The sequence below is a fragment of the Lytechinus pictus genome, chromosome 7 (genome assembly GCF_037042905.1).
Source record: "Lytechinus pictus isolate F3 Inbred chromosome 7, Lp3.0, whole genome shotgun sequence".
Classification (NCBI taxonomy): Eukaryota; Metazoa; Echinodermata; class Echinoidea; order Temnopleuroida; family Toxopneustidae; genus Lytechinus; species Lytechinus pictus.
In genome coordinates this window covers 33,465,369-33,488,752 of record NC_087251.1, presented here as the reverse complement: position 1 = coordinate 33,488,752, position 23,384 = coordinate 33,465,369, and the positions used below count along the sequence as shown (strand labels likewise).

General features: G+C 37.4%; 1 protein-coding gene across 1 annotated transcript; it reads left to right on the top strand.

The window, feature by feature from the left end:
- The first annotated feature begins 6,309 nt into the window (after positions 1-6,309).
- LOC129265248 (oxysterols receptor LXR-alpha-like) lies at positions 6,310-21,513 on the top strand. Its single transcript, XM_064101478.1, has 4 exons — positions 6,310-6,379; positions 7,769-8,043; positions 14,872-15,640; positions 15,925-21,513. Exons 1-4 carry the CDS (start codon positions 6,310-6,312, stop codon positions 16,167-16,169), a joined length of 1,359 nt encoding a protein of 452 aa, XP_063957548.1. The 3' UTR covers positions 16,170-21,513.
- The last annotated feature ends 1,871 nt before the right edge of the window (positions 21,514-23,384 follow it).

Genomic DNA, 23,384 nt, shown 5'->3' with positions numbered 1-23,384 from the left:
TGCATGCAAGATATCAAAATTGTTAGCTGTGGCTAGCAGTTCATGCTTCAAGAAAAATACAAGAGCGAGAGAGACGAGGAAGGGAGAGGCAAGGAGGGAAAAAATGGGGTCCATTGCATACCAATGTTTGCACTTTTCTAAGAGGTTACTTGATTTCTTATGTCGGGAGGTTGTCCGCAGTTGTTGAGAACAGCCAAGAAGAATCTTCTGCTCGGTGTACAAGTCATATTTTATGATGTATTCCTCCCTCCACCCATCTCCTCTCTGCCTGCGTGTACAGGGCAGGCATGCATGTACGACGACGACTAACGGGGCTCTCTGCCACAACCGCCTGTCTGCCGAGGGAGGAAAAGTGCTTGTAACCTGGCAGGGTTCGGGGATGAGGAATTTTTCTCATTTATATTGTCATATTATTGGTTGACATGACCAGATTGTTTATCTTTTTTGTAAGTCTCTCTCCTATTCTGTTGAAGGGCATATATATTTCTTGCAGGGTCTGTGACAGACCTCAGCTACAGTCAAGACGGGGGTTATAATAGTAATTGATAGTACTCTTTGTGTGAGCTAGGGCTTGGCGAGATATAACAAGACGTATATGTCAAATAGTATCTGTTCATTAATAACCTGTCCGCTCAAATGAGATTCCATTTCATGTGTGCAGTGTTGGGCATTATATTTTTCCCAATTTCCCCCATTGGACTGAATTCATTTCCAATGTTTTTTCTATCTGTCAATGTGGAGGTATTTGACACTCTTGTTGCTGTATATAGTGGAAGAATACTTACTATGCATTGTAAGATATCATTTTTTAATACTTTGCTGTTTTATAAAACAAAGCTGTGGTAGGCCAAAGTAAATGCACTGATCGCTCTGTGCCAGTGGGACATCAAGGACTTCATCTAGGGGGGAGGGGGGCTGTTGGCCAGTCCTTTTTTGTACACCATTGACAAGAAATAAAGTGACTTTAAGATCTTATAAAATATATACATTATATATGCTCAAATAAGATTATTTGAATGACATTTCATTATATAGGGGCTTACATTTAATTACTCAGATGTACCTTTTCTCATGATCTCTCTCTCTCTCTCCTCTAAGCTCTCTTTCCATAGGCCCGTGTTCTGAAGTCAGATTGAACTTAGACCACGGTCTAACTCTGTGCAAAATTTATAGGAAGCCAAAAATTAAAAAATCATGCTTATATTGTATATTAATTTGGTTTCCTTTTGCTATCATAATGAAGAAGAATGCTTCAGTTATTATTCCCATACAATTATGAACAATTTGGGTGTCACAGGAGCTAATAATAAATTGAATGTGTACTGTAAGAGATTTGTGCTCCAATCGGCTCTCCATAGTTAAACCACAACTTTAAACCAGGGTTTAATTTAAACCCGAGTTCAGAATACAGGCCATTATGTCTAAACCGCTCATTTGCTTCTGCTATGCCTCCCCCCCTGCTTCCCATCTATGCATTTTGTACCACTCATCTTTTCAATTTATCCCTGGCTACCCTTTTGTCTTTCTGCTTCATCTTTCCTTTACCCTGTACCCTCTCACAGCACACTAGTCAGTTTTTGAATGTCTATTTTGGTAAAAACAGATCAATACTATGTTTGCCATAGGGATCGTTACATGTGAAGGAGGGTATATAAAAAAAACCCACATGTGGTAGAAGCACCATATAATGTATGCAGCTCAATTCAATCTCAGCACGTGCATTCCATATGCTTCACGATGAAAGGCATTGCTGTCCAGAAAATGACAAAATATACCAGGAATACATGTTTAGTATTTGTCGAGTAAAATTATTTGTGGAACACTAAAACCCAATTTATAACAAAATAGATGTAGTGTGATCAGGGCAAATTGTCTAGATTTAATATGATATAATAAGATATCATATCTTTGCAACCTTTGTTCTATACTTGGACATTAGAATTCATGGCATAACAGATTCTTTGCAGATCTAGCCCTACATACTAACATAAAAAATGTATATCCGGAATACATGTTTAATATATCATGTGACCTTTATGTTTTATCTGTAATGGGGCATTTATGTAGGCCTACATTTCCTCATGCATATTCTTTTACACATATTATCCCAAGATATGTAGCTGGTTTGGCGTTCTTAGAGTTAAAGTCATGTGCGGTTATAAAGCACCCTCCCTTGGTAACGAAGGGGGCAACGACCCCCAGAATATGTTTACGACAATTAAACAGTGGTAGAGTAAATGACCATGACTGACTCCAGGCTTGATTGATAACTCTGCTAGCAACCAGGGTTTTTTTTGCCCCCTCATGCTTATTTCCCATTTGTTTTGTTTCTGGTAGAGCCACACCATACATAGTTCAAGGCGACAGGTCTCGGGAGATGTGTCAACACCTCAAGAACCCAACAAAAATGTCTTTGTTTGGGACTGGAGGAAAAGGGGAGAGAGTGATCAACTGGGAAATGTTGTACTGCTTGTTAATGGTGTTTTTAAGAGATTAAAATATATTTTAGGATAGTATAGTCCAACAGATTATTTTAATTTTAAGATATAGTGTTAATTTGTTTATTGTTCTTTGTGCCAAGAGAAGTATTTCAATATATTTTCCAATTACTAGTGCCTTGATAATCTGATAATCATTATAATGAATGACAGAAGAATATTTTAATAAATAGGCTAGTAGTCTGTTTCCTTATTCTGTACTATTTGGTGGTTTTGAAATATTTATGTAAATATGCCCAGAAAAAGTTATTATATTTTCTCCCACACCTTTATAAAATGTGGTAAAAAAATTTGATTTTATGAAATTGAAGTAGTTGATGAAATCAGAGAATTAATCATGAGATATGTTTAATTAAAACAAATGTTGTATCTCTCTAGTTTAGTTATCACATATTAATAGGATGGAGTTGTTGTTTTTTGAAATACTTCTTCAGTTGAATATACTAACTGTGGCAACACTCTGCGAATCCCATCAGTACTCTCCCCTGACTCACCTACCAGTCTGCTGCTGTTCCTTGGTAGCTTTGGGGCTTGATGAAACCACCCATCATCCATACCCATAGGTCTGTCTGCCCAAGGAATGGTGGTCTGACCTAGGCTAGGTGAAGCAGCCTGGGGACTGTGGCTCTGTTGTCACCACCGGTTCCTCATAAACAGCTCAAGAAGCTGTGCCGATGTCAGCCACAGGGGGCAGCAGGGTCACTCTTCCATGTTGTTGTTTGTCTTTCAGGCTGCAAGAAACCTATTTTCTTCCCCAAGATGTGATATTTTCCCCAAACATGGAGGGCGTGGCCTGAAGGTATGATGCTGACTGGTTGGCTGGTCTACCTGATGAAAGACCAAAGACCAAGAGCACACTCATATCCTATGTATTTGGTGGAGAATGCGAATGGATTCATTTGACCCTTCAGAAACCTCCAGACCCCAATAAGGATTCCATTACTAAAAAAAATCACCAAGGCCATATGATTTCATGATTTTCCCAGAAAGACCTATATTTTTCATTCCTTAAGACAACACAGCACAATTCAAGAACTTGTGAGCATTTTATATTTGATCGAATGACAAGATAATTTGAATACCCAAACATAAGAAGCCATATTACCTACAAGTAAATATCAAGTTACTGAATTACCGGATTTATGTTGAATGAATATCATGATAGATGATATGATAGATGATAGATTTGAATTTATGAGAACCTGAACATTTTTCAAAGAGAAACTGCCATTGAATGACCATGCTACATATTTAGTGAAAGTATTCAAATTTTGGCATTGCTCTGTATACCGAGTAATGTGATAGTGCTTGTTGCCTTTAGCTATGAAGATATTAAATAAAAAGCATCTTAAAACAAGAATACAGGAGTGTTCCATGTACATATCCTTTCCCCAACCCTCTGCAATAGACAAGCTTTCAATGATTTTAGTTTGCCTCAGATTTATATGGTAAATATCCTATTTGTGAGCATCTGGTGACTGAATAGGCCCTGCTATAGTGTAAAAACACGGAAGTCAGTAAGGTACCAGTCCAAATATTAAATATTTTTTCGAAACATTTTTAAAATGTCAACTTATTGCCAGGATTTCAGTCACAATTTTTCCTCCTCTTCTCTTAGTCTCGACCAATTTTAGGTGTTCCTCCGTGACCGGCGTTGCACTGACGTCAATTTCGTCTCGCGTGACTCACTTGACATACTTGCATTGGAGGAGCATGGAAGGAGAGAGAAAAAAGAACAGTCATTGCAGCTCAGGCATGGCTATTGCTTATTGTATTCTTAACGCCTTTAACCATCGTCGACATCATACTACTATGTAGATCTCCCATTCATGAGCATCTTGACTTGATTACTCTATTGCCCGAACCAAGTATTCCACTCATGTTTGTACTTATGACTAATTTAGCTTTTTAGATTAACTTATTTTGATAACCTCCATGCTTTCATAATTGCGATACCTTCATAATCTTGGAGTATATGTAAAATAAGTGATGTATTATATGATATATGGCTTGATATGGTTTCTTTGACTAAATCATGAGAAATCTTAAATTGTATATGAGAAAAAAGCATTGAGTAGCTATTTTTGCGAGGTGTTTGGAAGGTATTTATTCTTTATGAACGTCGTTAATGATTATGCAATTCATTTGAACATGAAAGTTTTTGAGAATTTTTTTTCCCCCTTTGCTTTATTCCTAGGCACAACAAAATTGGGACTCATAAAGGCATCTAAGAATGAAACTGTCTTTTGACTGACTGTTTATTATTCGTTACAATCTTGAATTAGTCACAGTGGCCCATATTGCAAACTCCGGTTAATCTTAAACCATGGACTAAAGTTGTGTTTTTAATATAGTTAGCCAAAGGTGACATCAATTTGCATAATTAGGTGATTTAACATAAAATCTCATCTTGCATTAAATCATGAGAAATTGTCTTGAAATAATGAATACAATAGTTTTGTTTACTATTAAAACATGGGAAGGATCCTCGTAAACACAAAAAACATTACAGTGTAAACTAATGTTTGACACGTTTAGTGTCCCATAATTTTTATCCCAGACTGAAACTGGTTTAGGTTAATTAATTCGGAATACAGGCCAATTCCTTTTGACATGGACATTCTATCTTTGTCCTTCTGTCTGTTTTCTATGTTGCTCTATAATGAAATAAACTGAAACTGACTGACATTGTCATCTTTTTAATGTAACGAGAGGAAAAAAATCAATGTGGCATACAGCTGGTATGTCCACATGCCTCATGACGTAGGGGAAAGGAAAGGGGAAATGATCCCTCAGATTTGGGGAGATTTTATCCCCGTTTTCCACTGGCAGTCCACCGATTTAGAAGTATATTTTTGAAAAGGGTAGATTTTTCCAGATGGTAACATGGATTTCTCGATCTAGGAGGTATGGATTTCAGATGACAATGGCCAGGTTGAAAAATCTAAGAAAATAGACATGTCGGTCGCCCCCCATAGAAAATGAATAAGAACGAAAAATGATATGACATTGCAAGCAGGTAAAGAGGAATTGAGAGATGTTTAGATATGGGTTGCATTTTAGAGTCATTTGAACATTAAGTTGATGGAGAAAGAAGTGATTTGCAAGGAAATAGATATAAAAAAAATAATCAACTTAGAGCAAGAAGGATACTACGTCTGGTTTTCAAGAATAAGAATGTGCCCTCTTTGAGGTATTTTAAAGATGAAAAGGAAAGGAAAACAAATGTAAAAAGAATGGCTGTATTATGAAATTCAGGCTTTATCAACACCTTAAGTGCTCTAATAGGCAAAGTCTCAGCGTTGAACTTCAGGAAAATCAGAGCGATTTTCCTCCAATAAAGCTTTATTCACCGTTTTAGATAAGACATTGCATAAGAAGATGACACTTAATTTCTTTGAGAAAAAGGGTCTGCATGGGAGATGGGTCTTCGGTGAAGATCTAGACAAGAAAGGTAGCTAAATTTGCAGTGATACCCTTTGTGAGATGGCATAAAAAAAAGCAAATCCAGGCAAAGTGACTCCTATCAAAACAGATCACATTTTGACCCGACTTTATAGCTTTTCACTCTGCTACCTATTTAGGTCTTATGTGGGACTGTAAAAGCCTTGCTAATGCAGCAGAGCAGCACTGATTTGATCCTCACCCTAACAACTGGGTAACGGGATTCTTCTATCCCCGCTGCTTCGTCATGGAGATAGACAGAAAGATGAGCTGGAGGAGGGTGGGGTGGGTCGGAAAATGGTTCCAACCTGGTTGGATTCCGGGCTCAATCCTCCAAGTTGGGGAGCCAAATCCAACTGCTGACATAATGGATCCCAAAATGAGATCCTCGGTAACACCTAAGGCTTTGGCAGCCTGCGAAAGGAGAGCCGAGAGATGTATGTCAGTATCGGTTGAGAGGCTGCGGTAGTGATGGACGCTATTGGATACGGGATGCGCACCATGGAAAACATAACACCATTCAAGTTTAAAAGTTTTCTAGATAAAACTGCTTCTTGACAATTTTTTCTTCAAATGATTCTTTTTCTTCAAACTGTTTTTCTGTCTCTATCTAAGTTGATCATTGATTGTTGAACTTTCCAGATCTTACTAATCCAGCCCACTATAATATTCTAGGTTTTCAATGCTTTTAGAAATACATATTTTTACACAATAATCCGATACATTTAAACAATTAATAATAGATATTTGAATTTTTCCCATCATCAAGTTATCAATTGTTAATATGTCTTATTGTTGTGGAAATATTATTTTGGGGAAATTTTGTAAGCAGCATTATCAATACGCCCTACTCCCTATTCATTCGGCATACAATCACACAATGTATTTGTAGTAGCATGTTTCCAAAAAAAATCCTGAATGTATAATCAGCACCCCTCCCCCACCCCCTCAGGACAAGGGGGGAAACCCCATTTACATAGCTATTAATCACAAACACATGCAAGCGTGAAATGAAACATTTTCACTGTAAAACAACATAGATTGACTCATCTCTAGTTTGTATTGTGTGATCATCTCATCAGGAATCAAAGCAGATTTTCTCCCTTCTTCACGGCTCTCTTCCTTCCAAGTTTTCCTGTTGATCTTAGAGTCTTTGAGCTGTTTGGGAAGCGACAAGTCACAAGGAGAGAGGGTATCATCGGGGCAACTTGAACTTTAAATGAACTTTTGATTGTATAGATTGTATTCTTTTTTATTTCTATTCGCTTAATGTTGATGCTTTTGTGAGGGCTTATGCTATGGGTTCGATGGGGGGGGGGTTACAACCTGGGGGTCCTGTTGTAAAGCAATTTATAGGGGATATCTCACTAAGATCTGTTAAAAGCTACTGAAATAATGGCATCTGATTGGCTGAAAGAAAATGTTCCTCTGAAAATCACAGACAAGACGTTTCATGAGTCACTCTCATGGTATTTCAAATTAGATGCAAAATGGATTTTTTTTTTTTATTGAGTATTGTTTATATTCATGCAGAACCACCAATTGTATGAATGTATATTAGTCTTAATATTCTTTTCTATTCATCACTTGCCCTGTTTTTTTTAATGAAGGCTATTCTTTATCACATGTGGAGTAGCGTGTATCAAGCAGAAACCTAATACGAATGTTGTATCATAATGTTCTTTTTATAGAGAGTAAGAGTTGTTGAAGCATCTTCTTGTAAAACGTAACATGATATGTTGAGTTATTTCTTCATGTTATTATTGTGGCCATCAAGTATGGAGATCTAACAATATTTTCTGCTTTCTTTGTTTTATTCATTATAGGTGTTTGGGACGAGAAGAGGTTAGAGACAAGAAAACCGTTAGAACGCAAGAACAAGAAGAAGCAGAAAGAACAGCTCCTGGTCACCCAGCAGCACACTTCTCCCCAACCCTCTGCATCCTCAGTCAGCACGTCGTCGTCGACGTCATCGTCACCATCCTGTAGCATTGTCATGCCCTTGAGTCACTCCCCCAAGCTGAATAAGGACCAGGAGGAGCTCATCACAGCACTAGAAAGGGCCAAGTCAGATTCGGGTGCTACGAATAGCAATGCTAAGGTAATTAGTTTAGGATCTTATGTCCTCAAAAAACATGGGGCCTACAGCGTGTTCCTTGCAAGACCAGATCCCTCGCATTTTCAAAGTCTGCATGTTGTCCCAGCAGCGAATGATGGAAGGTATTGGAGCCACAGAGAGTAATTTCACAGTGTGAAGTCCTGGATCTTCATGGTACAACACATGTCAGCCCAGGTCCTTCATGCTCTACAACATGATCTTTTAAAATCAATGTTTCGAGCACTGCCTAGGTCTGCTTGTAGTTCTGAAATAAGCAGAGAAAGATGAACAAAGAATATGTGGGCTATAGATAGGTATGCCAAGGTACTAAGTCCAGGACCTGCTATATCTCTCCTGCAGACCAGATCCTTTTGCAGCACGTTTCTTGCAAAAGCAGTTGTTGATATCCTTTAAGATTGATCTCCTGTGGCTTTTGGGGGAAATGGAACAAGGTGGGGGTAGTTGCTCAGCTCCCATTATCTAGATGTTAAGATCTTGGTAGATCTAACCTTGCATGTTCGAATCTTTGTAGATATTTCTGGTGATTGGCTCTTTTGATTTGGATGGATACACGCATAGAAGATGACAGGTTACATACAATTACCAGGAGCTCCAGCTGTGTTGGCTGCAACATTGTAGAATGTCTGGATGAAAGCCAGGGTCATATGGTCTTTTATCTGGTTGTCTTTCTTTATATCTCATCATTTTAATTCTTTTTCCTTGCTTCTTTGTTTTCTATCATTTTCCATCGTTTCTCCCTTTTTCTCAATTTCTCCTCAGTATTTTTGTATTTTGATCTCTCCCCCCTCCCCCGCTTCTCTACCTTTCCTCTTTTCTTATCTCCTGCTATCCTCTCCACCCTTTCCCCTTCCAAACCCTCTGACCTTTTCTATCTGTTTTCCCCTCTTCCCTTCCCTTTCTCTTTTCCTTCGCCGCTTCCCCTCAATCTGTCGCTCCCTCTCTCCCCCTTTCTCTCACACTCTTCATCAATCTTACACCCTCCCCATCTTGATGCAGTTAAACCATTTTTATTACTAAAATTGTTTGATGAGTCTTAGTCGTTATTCCACATCCTACCTTCCTATTATTTTCACATGGATTAGAATGGTAAAATTTTGATATAACCTCCTTGCATTTAGCAAAAGAATTCAATGATTAAGAGAGGACATCCTAATGGATGTGCAACATTATAATTACCTAATTATCCAATCATGTTAACTGTAGAAGCAGAAGGGCACGTTCAGTGAAAGCGTTGATTCTGTACCCATGGGGCTGTTAAATTGACCTATAAATGATGTGGAGCTGCAAGGTGTGGCCCAATATGAAAAGATGGGATATGGCAAAATTGGAGTAAGATGCCTGCGAGGATCAAGTCTAATGTACCATCCGGGTCAGAAAATATTTCTTCACCGCCGCCGCTTTAGTTAGTCCTTGCTGCATACCACCGGTATTTTGACTTTGAATGCCATCGCAGATAGGTAGGGGATATCTTGGTTAATTGTCTGATGCTAAATGGCACAAGGTTAGGAGTAGGTGTGTAAACACAGAATTCTGAACATGCTCTCCCTCCCCCTTTCCCTCTCTATCTCTGTTCGGCTTCTTCTTCGGTCTCTCCCAAACCTGTTTGTATGCCACCGATGGAGTACGGTCGTATCTAGATCAACACTAATGATATCTTTCACCATCGACTGGTCAGCATTACTCAAGCACAATTACCCCCATGTATCGCCAGCTCACTGAGCAGTCATTCAGCTGCCCATACGCAATGATAACACAAAACCGTCAAGGCCTTCTCTGTGTGATCAACACCATGCCTGGGCGATTGCCTCTAATGGCAAATTAAACGCTGCCGCATCCCCCGGCTGAAGAAAAAAAAGAAAAGAAAATCACTCAGAATAATAGCCTTGTCTGCTGGGATTGTTTGCCGCTGTTGATGGCAAGTGACAATCGGAGAATCAAAACGGGAATGTGATAATGAGCAAGCATTCCGGGGAGTTTGTAGGCGAGGGTGGATTCTGACGTCTGATAGTCGGTCGTTACACCAGGTAGAATGTTAGATGATAACAGAGCTCATGTTGTAATCACTGATGTGGTTTCAGGTGTGAACTAGTGATGATATAGTCAGTCATGAAATTGTTTTAGGGGAGGAATCTGACCCACTCATGTATGTCATAGCCTACATCAATAAACGTAGATATGTAGGTGTTATATTCATGAACTCCATTTCCTGGTAGAGTTAAGGAAGTGTTTTGTTATGAAACATTTCAGATGTATAACAATGAAGCTGATGTTGTCATTAATAATGAGCAGACCATTATAATTCGAAAATAAATTCACTTTGTATTCTGTAAAACTGGGTCCTACTCATCATAGGGGCCATGTACTGTAAAAAAATAATTAAAAAAAAATCTTCCATGGTGTTTTTTTTTTCCAGATGAACAATATTAGATACCACACACTTCAAAGTGTTGGATTTTTTTAGAAAATAAGTCCTTTGTAATGTTAACCTATGTTTTATTATCATGCATAGCATTAGAGACAACTCAATTAAATATCTCCCATATCAGCTAGTTAAATGCTTATTTAATTAGGCCTACTTATGCATTGGTTCTTATATCTTGTGCATTCGTCCTTTTCACTGAAAACTTCTATACCTTATATAATGATAATCCATCTCTTTGTAGCCTCTGTTTTCTAGATTTCATTTTGTGTCTCAATCTCTCTCTCTCTTTCTTTCTGTGCATATGGTTGACTTAGGATTGGTTAGGGGTGCGGTTTGTACACTCACTGGTTTGTGCTGTCATCACCTCTCTCTAATAGGCCCAATCCAGAAATATTTGGTTTTGGATATTTGTTTGGTCTGACCCCAACGATTGTACCAAGGAACAGCTTCTCACTCAAACCCGGTCTTCCAGATGTCTTGCACTTTTATCCCATGGCTTCACTTCTGTCTTTGCCCCCTCTCACCCTCTTCCCCCCCCCCTCCCTCCCTCTTTCTCTTTCTGTGAGGAAAAAAGGCAGGAGTCGCCTTCATTGCATGAACCAGTGTCACAGATAGGCAAATGAAATTTGAATTTGATGTTTTAAAATCAGGTTGATCTTCCTTTGAACCGCTAAAAGACAGGAAGGCTAATCCAGCCCCCTCCCCTCCTGGACATTTTTGTGCTAAATTTGTACTGTGAAAAGTCTTACACACCTTTTGAGACCAAATTTGCAACATCCATTTAGGTGGTTGCAAAGTTATGCATGGGCTTGTACCTGCATGGCAGACCAAAATTACTCAAGAACATGGTTTCACTTACACATTTTTATCAAGCTGAAATTAAAAATGATTTATCATTTTTGCCATTTCAGATCAAAATCAATTTGTTTTAGACAGTTTGTGGTCCTAATAATGATACCTACCTATTTTTTTTCATGAAAGAATAGTGAAACTAATAGAATTGAAAAACAGATATATTAGAAATTGAAAATACACAAAAACATCTATTTTAGAGCCACATTTCTTTAAATAAGGTAAGTTTGTTTGAAATACCTCAAAGAGTATCAAAGCAAAAAAAAAATGCCAAGTTGAAGCATTATTTAGTGATTGAGAGCAACAAAATATATTGATGTCAAAACATAACCCTTGTAGGTTTTGTATCCTAGGTTTTCATTACCTTGCAGTATTTTCCATCTGTTACTCTTTCTACCTATCTCTCTCTGCTTTCAGTGCAAAGCAAGCATTAAAGTTTCTGGGTTATTAGAGCAAAATCATTCTTTTGAAATGAATTCTCATCAAACACCCAGCAGTGTTAATATTTACCTCATCATTTATTCAGAGAACAAACGCAGGAGGAACTGAGGGCAAATTGACAAACTATTGATCATGCCCCTAGCCATCACAGGCAGAGGGCACGAGGCATTACAAAGACCCATGGTGTGTCGCTGGTTGGCAAGTGTTCATGTTCCCACTCTCTTCAAACAAACTAAAAAACATAAATACTTAAAACTGAGGTGATGTGGTATTTAGGATGATCAGTTAGGTCCCAATCATTTCTGCTTCAAATGTGTGAAGTGTGTTTAAAATTTGATTACCTATTGTTAGCTTTTGTATATGTACAGGGAAATAATAGAAATAATAATTAAGGCCTCTATGAATTCAAAACAAGACCCCCCCTGCTTCCCTTTTCTCAAAAATAAAGGGAATAATAATCATATAGATCATAGTGAATTCAAGACACTCCGCTTTTTATTTTGTTCAACAGACCCTAAATGACATCCCTGTGGCACCCCTATCTGTCTCTCTGTCTGCTTGATTCATTCTATATTCCTTTTACTATACCTCCTTCCCACCCCTCGTAACCTCTACTTATTCTTTCCCGTTTTCATGATTTTTGTGTGTATGGATGCTTAAACATGCATATTTATGAATCTCTTGGTAAACAAAGATCATTGCACTTTCTGTCACTATGTCTGACCATTCATCTGTCCGTCAAGATGATGATGATAGCCCAAACTAGCAGAAAATACTGATGAGATGTCTTTTGAAAGCTAGAAGGGCGTTCACACTATGTCAAAGTGGATGAGATAGTGTCCTTTTAATCCCCACGTGAAGGAGACCTATCCCCTTGCAATCTTGTATGCTTGAGATCAACTTTAAGTTTAGGCTATAGGTTTTTGCGGATTGCACCATGTGCTTTACTTTCGGTTGGGATTGCGTATGCATGTAATGATGCGGTCCATGTTTGTTTGGCCGTAAATCAAACTGCCCGCAAGGACCAACAACTATTTCAAAAGGTCAACGAGATGGACAAGACTAGAATCCATACACCTCTAGCAGGTACATGTAACTTCATCAAGGTCAATGCGACATTTACAGTCATATTAGGTAGGAAATATTTATGTTCATTAATATAGGTATCATTTTGAGCAAGTATCCTTTGGTTATTGTGTGTAAATTGTAATCTTTCCTCTCCTCTGGTATAGTTTTTATTTTAATCCTGGATGGCCTAGGGATACCATGGGAATCATCTTCTATCATAGATTGGATTAAGTTCTTCCTTGATACTCCTTGGAGGAAATACTAAAACCATATAGGAGTAACATGCATTGATTGGTATATCTGCTTCCCCCTGGGTGTGTCCTGAAGCTTGAGTCTCTCTGTTTGGAAACAAAGAAAAATGAAGTTGTTGAGAGAAAAAGGTGTATGATGCCTCTATGTTTCAAAGTGCTTGTGGATCGGATAGAAGAAACAGGCAAAGTACTCTTGTTAAAGTGTTGTTGTGATGCCGTACACTGCAGAATTAGGCCAAGCGCTGTATTGGGTTGTACAAGGTGATAGGAACATACTGTCAACACAACCTGGATAGGAGAGAAAATGATGGATGCGTTGGCCTAGTTTTCATCAAAATTGTGTCTGAAGTCAAGTAACCATACCCCAAATAGGACTGATTACTGCCTGTCTTTTGGTCGTCCCCTGTGTTTCGGTGCAAGGGAATCCTCCTCCCCTCATTCTGCAACCAACCAGAGGCTGGAGAAATAGGTTACAGCGAAAAAAAAATGTAATCAAAGCTTGCCGCTACCTTTGAGGGCTTTGTCAAGACGTGCTTCCCTTCTACCCCCCTCTCTAAGACTCGTGCATTATTCATGAGGTATCAAGAGATGCGTAATTTTTCAAAGGAAAGTTATCCATGGATGATGCAGCTCGGTGGTCAGGTGACACCACGGAGCACACCTTTGACGATGGAACGATGGGAAATAGCACGTGATGCAGCAGGGAATCTGTTATGGTGATCACGCCTGGCAGGCCTCCGTGATACATCTCTGAGGGACCTATCGGACAAGCCCCAGCACCCTCATGCTCCCATGGCGCTTCTAGAATAACATGGCCCTCTCCTGCCTAGAATACGTAATGGGGAACATTCGTGCAACAGATGCCAGCAGCTCTGTTTGTGCATCAATTAAAATCTTTTAAGAACATAGCGGCCCGACACTTTAGACACTGTATTCAGACAGCTTAGCTAAAGGGTAATGTGTGCCTGCACCGTTGCTCCATTTTCCAAATTCTCAGCTTTCGTCTGTGATCTGCTTACCCGAATTTTCAGCCGACTCGTCCTCAAACTAACATTTACGGAAGTAGAGCAGACTAGAAGAATCGTCGGCAACTTAACCCAGTTTCGCGGAGTGGCGTATTGATTACACCCGGATTGCGTGGCGTGCAGACGCTTCTCGTTTTGCAGCAGATATACATGAAACATGAGGACATAAATCGCAGGACCTGCTGCGAGCAAGGCGTATTAGTGTCAAGTGCTGAAATGAATATTCAATTGCAGACGGCGATTGATGAGAACCTGAGCGATTAGTGAAGAAATGTTGCCTGTTAAATAGAGCAGAGTGTAACAAGTGGGGCTTCCATACATTATAATTGGGCTCCTGGGATATCGTCACCAGGGACCAATAACATTGCACATGGCTTGAATTTTTCTTCAACCGGAAGGAAGAAAGTGTGAGAACTTTTTGGTGTGCATGTCATCTCTCAATATTAAACATTCAAAATCAAGTATGATCAGGACTGTTACATGTATGTAGATGATGTCCACAGGGTCTGAACTTTTCTTGATACTGTTCTTTAAACAATCTTTGAAAGGATTCAGTGAAATTCCGTAGTAACTAAAATAATGTCATGGAGTTTTTTTTTCTTTACTATGAAAGCAACACTTTGTAAAATGTCTTTCTTTAATGGTTGGAATGTTATGTGCAAGTCATTATGTTCAAATACACATCACACCTTGGATTGAATTGTTATTAATGTCCCTCTCCCTTTCTCGTTTCTGTTTTGTCTTCATACAGCCAAATGGGAAAATAGACGAAATATTGAGAAAGATGCAAGCATTCCAGGACAAGACTGAAGCAATGTTTGCAAATATGAACTGCAATGGTGCCAATCCTTTCTGTTTTGATCCCAGCTCCCTGTTTGCGCCAAAAGGCATGACGATGACACCTCACCCTGGCATGATGCCCAGCGACCCTTGCATGATCAAAATGGACTCTGCACTGGACAAAGCAGACAATGAAAAGCTCCACCACCACCAAAGATATTCGCTGGACAAGCCCCAAAAGATTTGTTTGAAAGAAGAACCGCTGGACCACTCGCCGAGCCTCACCTCAACATCTTGTCAGGTGGACAATCAAAGGATATCGGACAAGATCAAGAAGGAACCGGGTATGAACGAAAAAATGGCAGAACTCCCGGACCAACCCACTATGCAGCAGATGATTATCTACAACATGACGTTAATGGGTGTCGTCATCAGGCAAACTGTTGCCTTCACCAAGGCCATTCCAGCCTTCCGAAGGCTGCCCTACGATGAGCAGGCGGTGCTCATCAAGAACGCTATCCTTGAAGTCCTCATGCTGAGGTGTGCTGAGAACTATGTTCCAGAGCGCAATGTTATCATTGATGACATCACAGGCAGCGAATGGTCCTTTGAATCAATGTTGCATTCGGGGTTCTTGACGGCAACAGAACCAACGCTCAAGTTTATCCAAGCAGTCAATGGTATGATGCTGACCAAACAAGAGTATGCATTACTGCAAGCAATCACCATCATCTCACCAGGTAAGAAACTGTTGTCTTTGTAAGAATCCTAGCTTTAGTGAGTCAGGGAACTAATTGAAGATTCAACATTTGATGATCAGTCAGGTCCAAGCAACTACAAGCTCCACTCTTGTAGTAACCTAGATTATTTATTAATCAGAAACAATATATTATATATATTATAGATATTACACAATACATTTTCAAATTTCGTTTATTGAAATTTGACATTTGCTATGATTCATTGTGTTCCATGCTCTGAGTGAGGTAATATTTATTAATATGTTTTCATTCTTTTCCTCCAGATCGACCAGAGATAGTGAGTCGAGAAGATGTGGAGCAGATACAGAGGCCGATGGTGGAGACTCTTCAGACCCTGACCAAAATCAACCATCCCGAAGATAAGGTCTTCTTTGCCAAGCTCATCATGAAGCTGACCGATGTGCGAGACCTGGTCACGCACCACGTTGATGACCTCATGTCCATGAAGCTTCCGGATTCCCAGTTTGAGAGCCTCTTCCCCCTCATCTCAGAGATTTTCAACGTTTAACGTTTGGCCCCGTCTTGAGGGAGATGGACTCTATAAAAACAAGTTTGGCCCCTCTTTGTGGAAGCCATTCAGTTAGTCATTCTTGAACCATTTGAAGGTCAATCCCAATAATAATTGTCTGTGAACATTCAAAAGATGTTATGATTTTGACATTCTAATGGCAAAGACTGTCCAGAGGATGGGATGTGATCCTTATGGTAAGAAGAGGCCAAACAAAACAAGACGAGAGGCTGATTTTGTTTACAAAATGACATTAAGAAAGTTGAACATTACGATGACCCCCTTGTTGCTGATGCACCAATATGCCCTACATGATGGATCATCATAATTGTACTAAAACTATGCCAAGTCAATGACATGTTTCTTAATAGCGGCCAAAGAGAGATTCAATATGATCTGTAAACACTGAAGTATTAAAAGACCAATTCCTAAAACTAAAAGAAGATAAAAACATTTTCCTGCTCTTTCATGGATTGGCAAGTTCGGACACAGCTGCAGTAACGCATTTCTAAACGCTTCAACTTGCATTTGGAGGGTAATCTTATGAGGGATATCATGAAGATTGTACAAAGACTGTAACCTAGTGCACAGGCGAGATATTCATTGGACTCCAAGGAGGTGGACAAGGGCTCAACTACTACCATCTGACAGAGGAAAGACACAATCACCCTTTGCACTCAAAACCAATATGGGTGCGTCCATAAGGATTATTTGTTTTCATTTCGTAGTCATTCCACAGAGTTTGAAGGAAATATGCAGAGATTTCCTTCATTTCACCCCAAATTTTGTTGTTTTGGGAATTGATATGTAAAGATGGTATCCTTGATGATGTGGTGATGTTTGTCTCTTTGTTTCAGTTCAGTTATGGGCCCTGTTTCACCCAATGCTTTCAGTGTAAGGTACGGAAATCCTCCAATTTGATTGGCTCAATTGGTCTTCTGTAGCACTTGTCCTTCATGACTTGTTTGTGAGAAAGTACCCTGTTTGTTACAATCAAATATTGTAAATGGTCGGGGAGAAGTTAATTTTTAATCTTGCTATTAGAGAAAAAGTGAAGGGAAGCGTCTGTTGTTGATCGTATGACATAATCCCTGGGAAGATTTTTTCAAATCTCTTATTTCAATTTTATATGATCTAAGCCAAAAAGGCAACAACAAAAATCAATGTCTCAATAATTTGCTATTCATATTTATATTAGCTAATAATGATTTGAAGAAATTATATTTAATTCAATGAAGATAATGACTTAAGATTGTGATACAATGTTATCAAGTTTTTATTTATGTGAGAATGATAATGTAATATGAAATTCAAATTATTTTTCAATAGAATGCAAAATTACTTATAATTACGACTGTAATTTTCACGTCGTTTTAAAACACCAACATCACTTGTTACAATTTTCTATTTTGATAGATAATTTAAGAGTATTTACCTTTGCCATCTCAAAATTTATGTGATATTCCTTTAATCTTTCAGAAGAAAGGCATACTTCGTAATCAAAATTTCTATTTGAAGAGATGAATGTGTTATTGTGATTGGATCAGTATTATGGAAGGGCTTGTTTGATTATTTAGAACTATAGGCTTTTGCCTTGAACAGGTTCTATCAAACTCTCCCTTTCAATTTCAGAAGTAGGAGAAAGAAAATAATTCAGTTTGTTCTTTATTTGCCAAATCCTAAATCCCGTCATTTCCTTTCTTCATTATGTTTTTGTTTTCCTTTCTTCTTTCTGCCTCTCTTATGTCTACCTTTATGCCTTTGTTTTCTTATCCCCTTCCCCTCCCTCTTCCCCTCTCTCTCTTTCTTTCACACAAACACATGACTCTCACTCTTTAACTATATATTTATTTCTCTTTCTTATACTTTTCAATATAAATGATGTTTAATCTTATTTCTAATTCACCGAAAAACTACAAAAAGTTTGTACTACATGACATTTTGATTTGCTCTCAAATATATTGTGAAATAAAGTCAGTATTGCTTTGGGTCAGCATCAAGCTGAATTTTGTTGAATAACATTATTGCATTGATGACAATAATAATAATTAAAAAAAAAAGTATTAACCATTATCTTGATATTTGAGCTAACTTCACTGATAGAATTTGTTGTATTATTAAGAATTTGTATTATGAATTCGTTTTTTGAAAGTCATGAGCCTCCCGTTGTTTGGACAATGCAGTATAGCAGAGTGGATCATCAGAACATTTGACTGATTTCTTTTGTTTTTAATGATTCATTTTTGTAAAAAAAAAAAAAAGTGTCTTTCACTCTCTTATAACCATGAATATTTTGCTGCAAAGATTTTTCTTTTTTGTCAAATTCTTTGCCAATTTTGATCACCCTGTATGTCAGAGGAATTTTGAGAGCATAAGATGTAAAGATATTCTTCCTGATTTAATGTTTCATGTTGCCTCTCTTAAAACATTAATATCTGTCCCTGGCATCTGAAATTAACATCGTGTCTCCAATTTGGGCATATTAAGAAAAAACATGTTATTAATATATAAATGAAACCAACTAAATTTTTGCAATTTCTACCATCCCCCATACAAGCATTATGTTTAACCCAAATTAGGTATCGCCAATACTAATGATATAATTTTGAATTTTTTTAATTTAATTTTTTAATGATGTACTCTGAATGTTGTACTTCTCACTCTTTTAATAGATGGAATGATTTTGAGTATTGCGAAAGATTTGGGGGATTGTGAAAGATTTGGGTTAATATCTATGATTATTCATGAGTGCCAAAGGAAGCGTAGATCTTAGGGTTGGGTTGTGCACATATGAGAAGCTCTTAGAAAACATATGTCATCTTGATTCCTATACGCCCTTTTTCATCAACCCACTTTATTTGTTGTCAATGTGTTGTGTGGATATATTTCAATATCAAATATTGAGACTGAAGAAATGGTGAAGATTATGATGATTTAATCTGTCTATAGTTCACTGATATAATTGTAAATAATGGCTTGGTTATTGACTGTAAATCACTAGAAAAAAAACGTTTTTTGAGAAAGATGATAAGCTCTGTTTATGTATTAATTTCAACAGAATGTGTTTATTTACATGAAGATTTTACCAGTTATAATAATTTGTATTGTTGGTGTCAAGTCGATATGTGTAATAATGGTGTCATGTTAGTTTTATTTCATTTTTTATTAGCAACGTGAGGAAAGTGCCAAAAAAATATTATGTCAAGATGTAAATAGGATTTTGAAGATTCAAAAGAAAGGGGAACAGAAGTGAGACTTCGTAAACAATGCAACTGTAATAAGATACACATGCTGATGATAACAAATCATCTTTGTACATGACTGTTTTTCATCGAGTGTGGTATCTCTTTCTCTATTCTCCTTTGCAGGTATTTCCCCAGATTAATTCTATGTTTTCATAAGTTTTAGGATCAAGCAAATGACATTAAATTAATAGCAACATGGATAGTTACAATAAATACAACTTAACACTTAAATACAGCCAAAACTACTAATCGAATCATACCGTCTATTAAGAAGACTTCTTACATACCGTCTCTATTCTAAAGGAGATATTTGCAGTAGTTTTCCTAATTTCCTTGTGTAGCCCCACTTTAGGGTGTTTGCGTGGAACAGTGAATCAAAAGAAATACTGTGGCTTACCTGCTGGTAAGGAGGTACATGTATAAACAGTTCCCAAGTTTTAGGGTCAGGATAAAGATTGTGACTGGAGAATCGGTCGTGAAAATTATCTTCATTTGTTTTTGGTTGTTCCACACCCAGTTTCTAGTTTGGGAGTACAGAGAGCCCTCATATGAACATACACTTGTGATGGAAGGATGTGGTAGTTGTTTTTCAAGACTCTGGTTTCTTTATTTCCATGTAATTTAAAAATCCGCAGCTGATATTACTGTTTGGTTTCATCTGATTAATATTTAAAGAATTTCAATCCTTTTTTTTTTTCTATCATGACTTGTGGTGTTTTTGTAGAATGCCACCGAATCCATCCACTCAGAAAAGTTGTCAATTTAGTTTCATCAGGTACAAACAATCCAGGTTGTATTAACTTAAACATCTCATAAGTATTTTTTCAACTAATCGTTGTTTTCTTAGGATATGTCAAAAGATAAACTGCCAATGTTAGATGCCACTGAACAGTTGCTAAATTAATAGGACTGTATTTTTTTTTATCCACCATAAATGCCAGAAAACATTTTATTTTAAAGCTCTATAATTTGCTTTCAGTTATATTTGAATTGCCAAATCTATCATTGATAAAGTTATTATTGATCTGTTCCTATCGTCTGTTGTTTCAGGGCATTTTATTAATATCAAATTCAAGATAATTACTTAGATAATCATACATTTATACTTTGCTTTATAATGATAGAGGGAACCATGGAGACGAAATAAGGAAACAAATGGTCGGATAGTTCCTGTTTATTATTTTACATCAAAATCTTTTTTTTTTACTTTTATTTCTTAAAAATAACCAAAAACTTTTAAAACTTTTTAAGACCAGTTCCTGTTAATTATTTTACATCAAAATCATTGTATTTTACTTTTATTTCTTAAAAATAACCAAAAACTTTTTAAATTCTTCTTGAAAGAGCTATTCAGTAGTTTTCAACAAGCAAATGGTTTTCATTTTTTAGCCAATTTAAATAATGAACTTTTACCTAAGAATTATTTTCTTTCAATTTTTAAATAGGTTTTTTTTATATCATAGAAGGTTTATGCTGCTCTTTCGTATCAAAGTTTTTTTTTGTAAGGATGGTTGACCATAAGTTTTTACTTTAATTGAAGCATACTGGTTATGCATACCAATTGAATATGAAATATAAGAAGCTTAGCACAGGTTAAAGATGACTTCTTTTTCATGATAATGATTTTTTTTAAGTTTGTGGATGTGTTATGCGTTTTGGTTCACTTACAGAAGTGACGTTAAACTTTTTAAACAAAAGTATCGTCATCATCGCCTGCGCTGTATTACAATTCATTCTTAGCGGTATGAAGCTATGAAGCTCTGTTTTTAGTGTATAGTTTTTACTGCATACTATGTGTGTATAGTAGGTTTTTTTCTCTCTTTTTTTCTTAATTTCAAATTAGAAGTAATATATAAATATATTGTCACATTTGTGATGATGTAACGTCTTTGTTCCCTTAACAGAAACCCTATTATTCTGTGGTTTTTTCTTACCCCCTATGTTGGTCATATTGTGTTTATTTCAGTCTCATTTTGGACTGATTTCGACAGAGAGGATCCGCTTGTCTTTAGATTTCTGTGTGAAAATCCATCGTATCATTATTATACATGTACGATATTGATAATAAAAGAGCACACTATTTCTGATTGTATGATAAATTCAAGACTAACACTTTCTTTATTTGCCTAGAAGGTTTGTTGTAGGAAAAGTTTGCGCCGTTGAGGACTGTCATGTTAAAACTCCTATGTTTTTGAAGGGGTTATTATACAGATGAGAGGAGGGTGTAGATGCAACTGATTTGGACGTTTTAATGGATATGTTGATATGTATGGTGTTAATGGGGATGTAGGTATGGTGGTAGTGGTAGTGGCAAGCTGTTGCAGTTGCTGTTGCTGTTGTAAAGTAACGCAAAGTTTATGGTGGTGGTTTGTGAGATGGTGGCATTTGTTGAAACGACGATGGTGATGGAGATGAGGAGGGGGATGATGGTGGTGATGGTGGTGGTGGTGGTGGTGACGACGATGATAATGATGGTGATAACTGAAATGGTATCATTGGTTGATTGAAGAAAAAGACTTGATTAAATTGGTTTACATTATGTAGTAAATGTAAATATGCAAAGATGTTGAAAAAATAGAATAGATCGAGGGAGAAAAGAAGATTTAATGTAGTTTTTACAAGGTGTCATAGGAGGGGGTCGGTGAAAACGCACATAGCAGACAAAACTAAATGAAAAATCAATCGATTATTAACAAAGGAAGAAACAATAGATTTTGCTACATCCATTAACAGCTGACTTGATTTGATGAGATTTGACAGACACCAAAATGACACAATGCAGCTTTTTCCAATTTTTTTTCTTTCGTCGAATGATAAATTACTCTCACAAAGTGTCAATTTTATTTATCAAACTCGGGAGTTACATCAAGTGTAACCATAATACATCCCACAGAATTTCACGATTCGCTAGCCACCACCAGAAACCGCATTTTGCAAATGATATTCCCGCCCTCGATGGCTTGAAATAAATTCAGAGATTGAATAAATATATTCTTTTGTTCAGCTCGTTCATTTACGGTTTACATTAGAAGACAAAGTGAACTGATTACCATTTTTATCGTCGTGTGCCGATCGCTGACGTAGATCCGTAGAGCAAACGACTGTTTATTTCGCAATAGGGTTAAGATCGCGTGTGGGGGGCTTTATTTCCCCCTTTCTGTTCTATTTCCCCCTAATTTTTGACACAAGGACAAAAGGATGAGCCTTTATTTCTGCTATAGAGCTTGCAGCTGCGGGAGGGGAAGCGTGAAAATTTGTTTGGAATAAAACAGACCTCGAGTGAAGAACCGAAAGCTGGCGTTCAAGTCCGGTAAATCTCTCCCATTGAAATTGGATAGTTAGCGGTCAGCATGTTGCTTTAGATTTGTCAATGTAATAGATACGATTTGGAAGGCTACTCGTAAAAAAAAAACAGAAACGGGTCCCTTGTTTTAATGTAATTCCTTTAAAGGGACTTAACTTCATATGTTTCTAATCGGGGATGTGAATCTTCATAATCAATTATAATCATGTTATTAACAGACAGATAAAATGGAAAAGTTAGCTGTATAGATAGGCCTTTAACTTGGTAAATATATTATACACGATTCATAGTATCTATGCATGGCCTTCCAAAACATGTTTCAATGTTTCTCATCAGATCTAAGAACTCTGGCGTACAAGGGGGGGGGGGGGCTTAAAAATTAAATTGATATCAGTCTCTTCGCTCTGCCATGTTCTTGAATATTTTACAAACACATTTACCGAATCCATTCCAATTCAATAGACATTTCATATAGCGCCTTTTTCCTTTCGTTTACGAAGCGCTGCAAAAAAATGCTGTTTATGGAGCAAAAAAAAATACTTAAATCCCTTATTTCCCTCTTTCTCTATCTCTCCCCATCACTCCTTCCATCCACTCTCTCACTGTCACCTCACGCTATTAGTATTAATCCCCAGTCGCGCTCTCTCCCTCCCCCTCTCTTCCTCT

Coding starts and splice junctions, on each gene's coding strand:
- LOC129265248 (XM_064101478.1), top strand. CDS start 6,310: ATGGATCCCAAAATGAGATCCTCGGTAACACCTAAGGCTTTGGCAGCC. Junction 8,044..14,871: donor CTACGAATAGCAATGCTAAG/GTAATTAGTTTA, acceptor GTCTTCATACAG/CCAAATGGGAAAATAGACGA. Junction 15,641..15,924: donor AATCACCATCATCTCACCAG/GTAAGAAACTGT, acceptor CTTTTCCTCCAG/ATCGACCAGAGATAGTGAGT.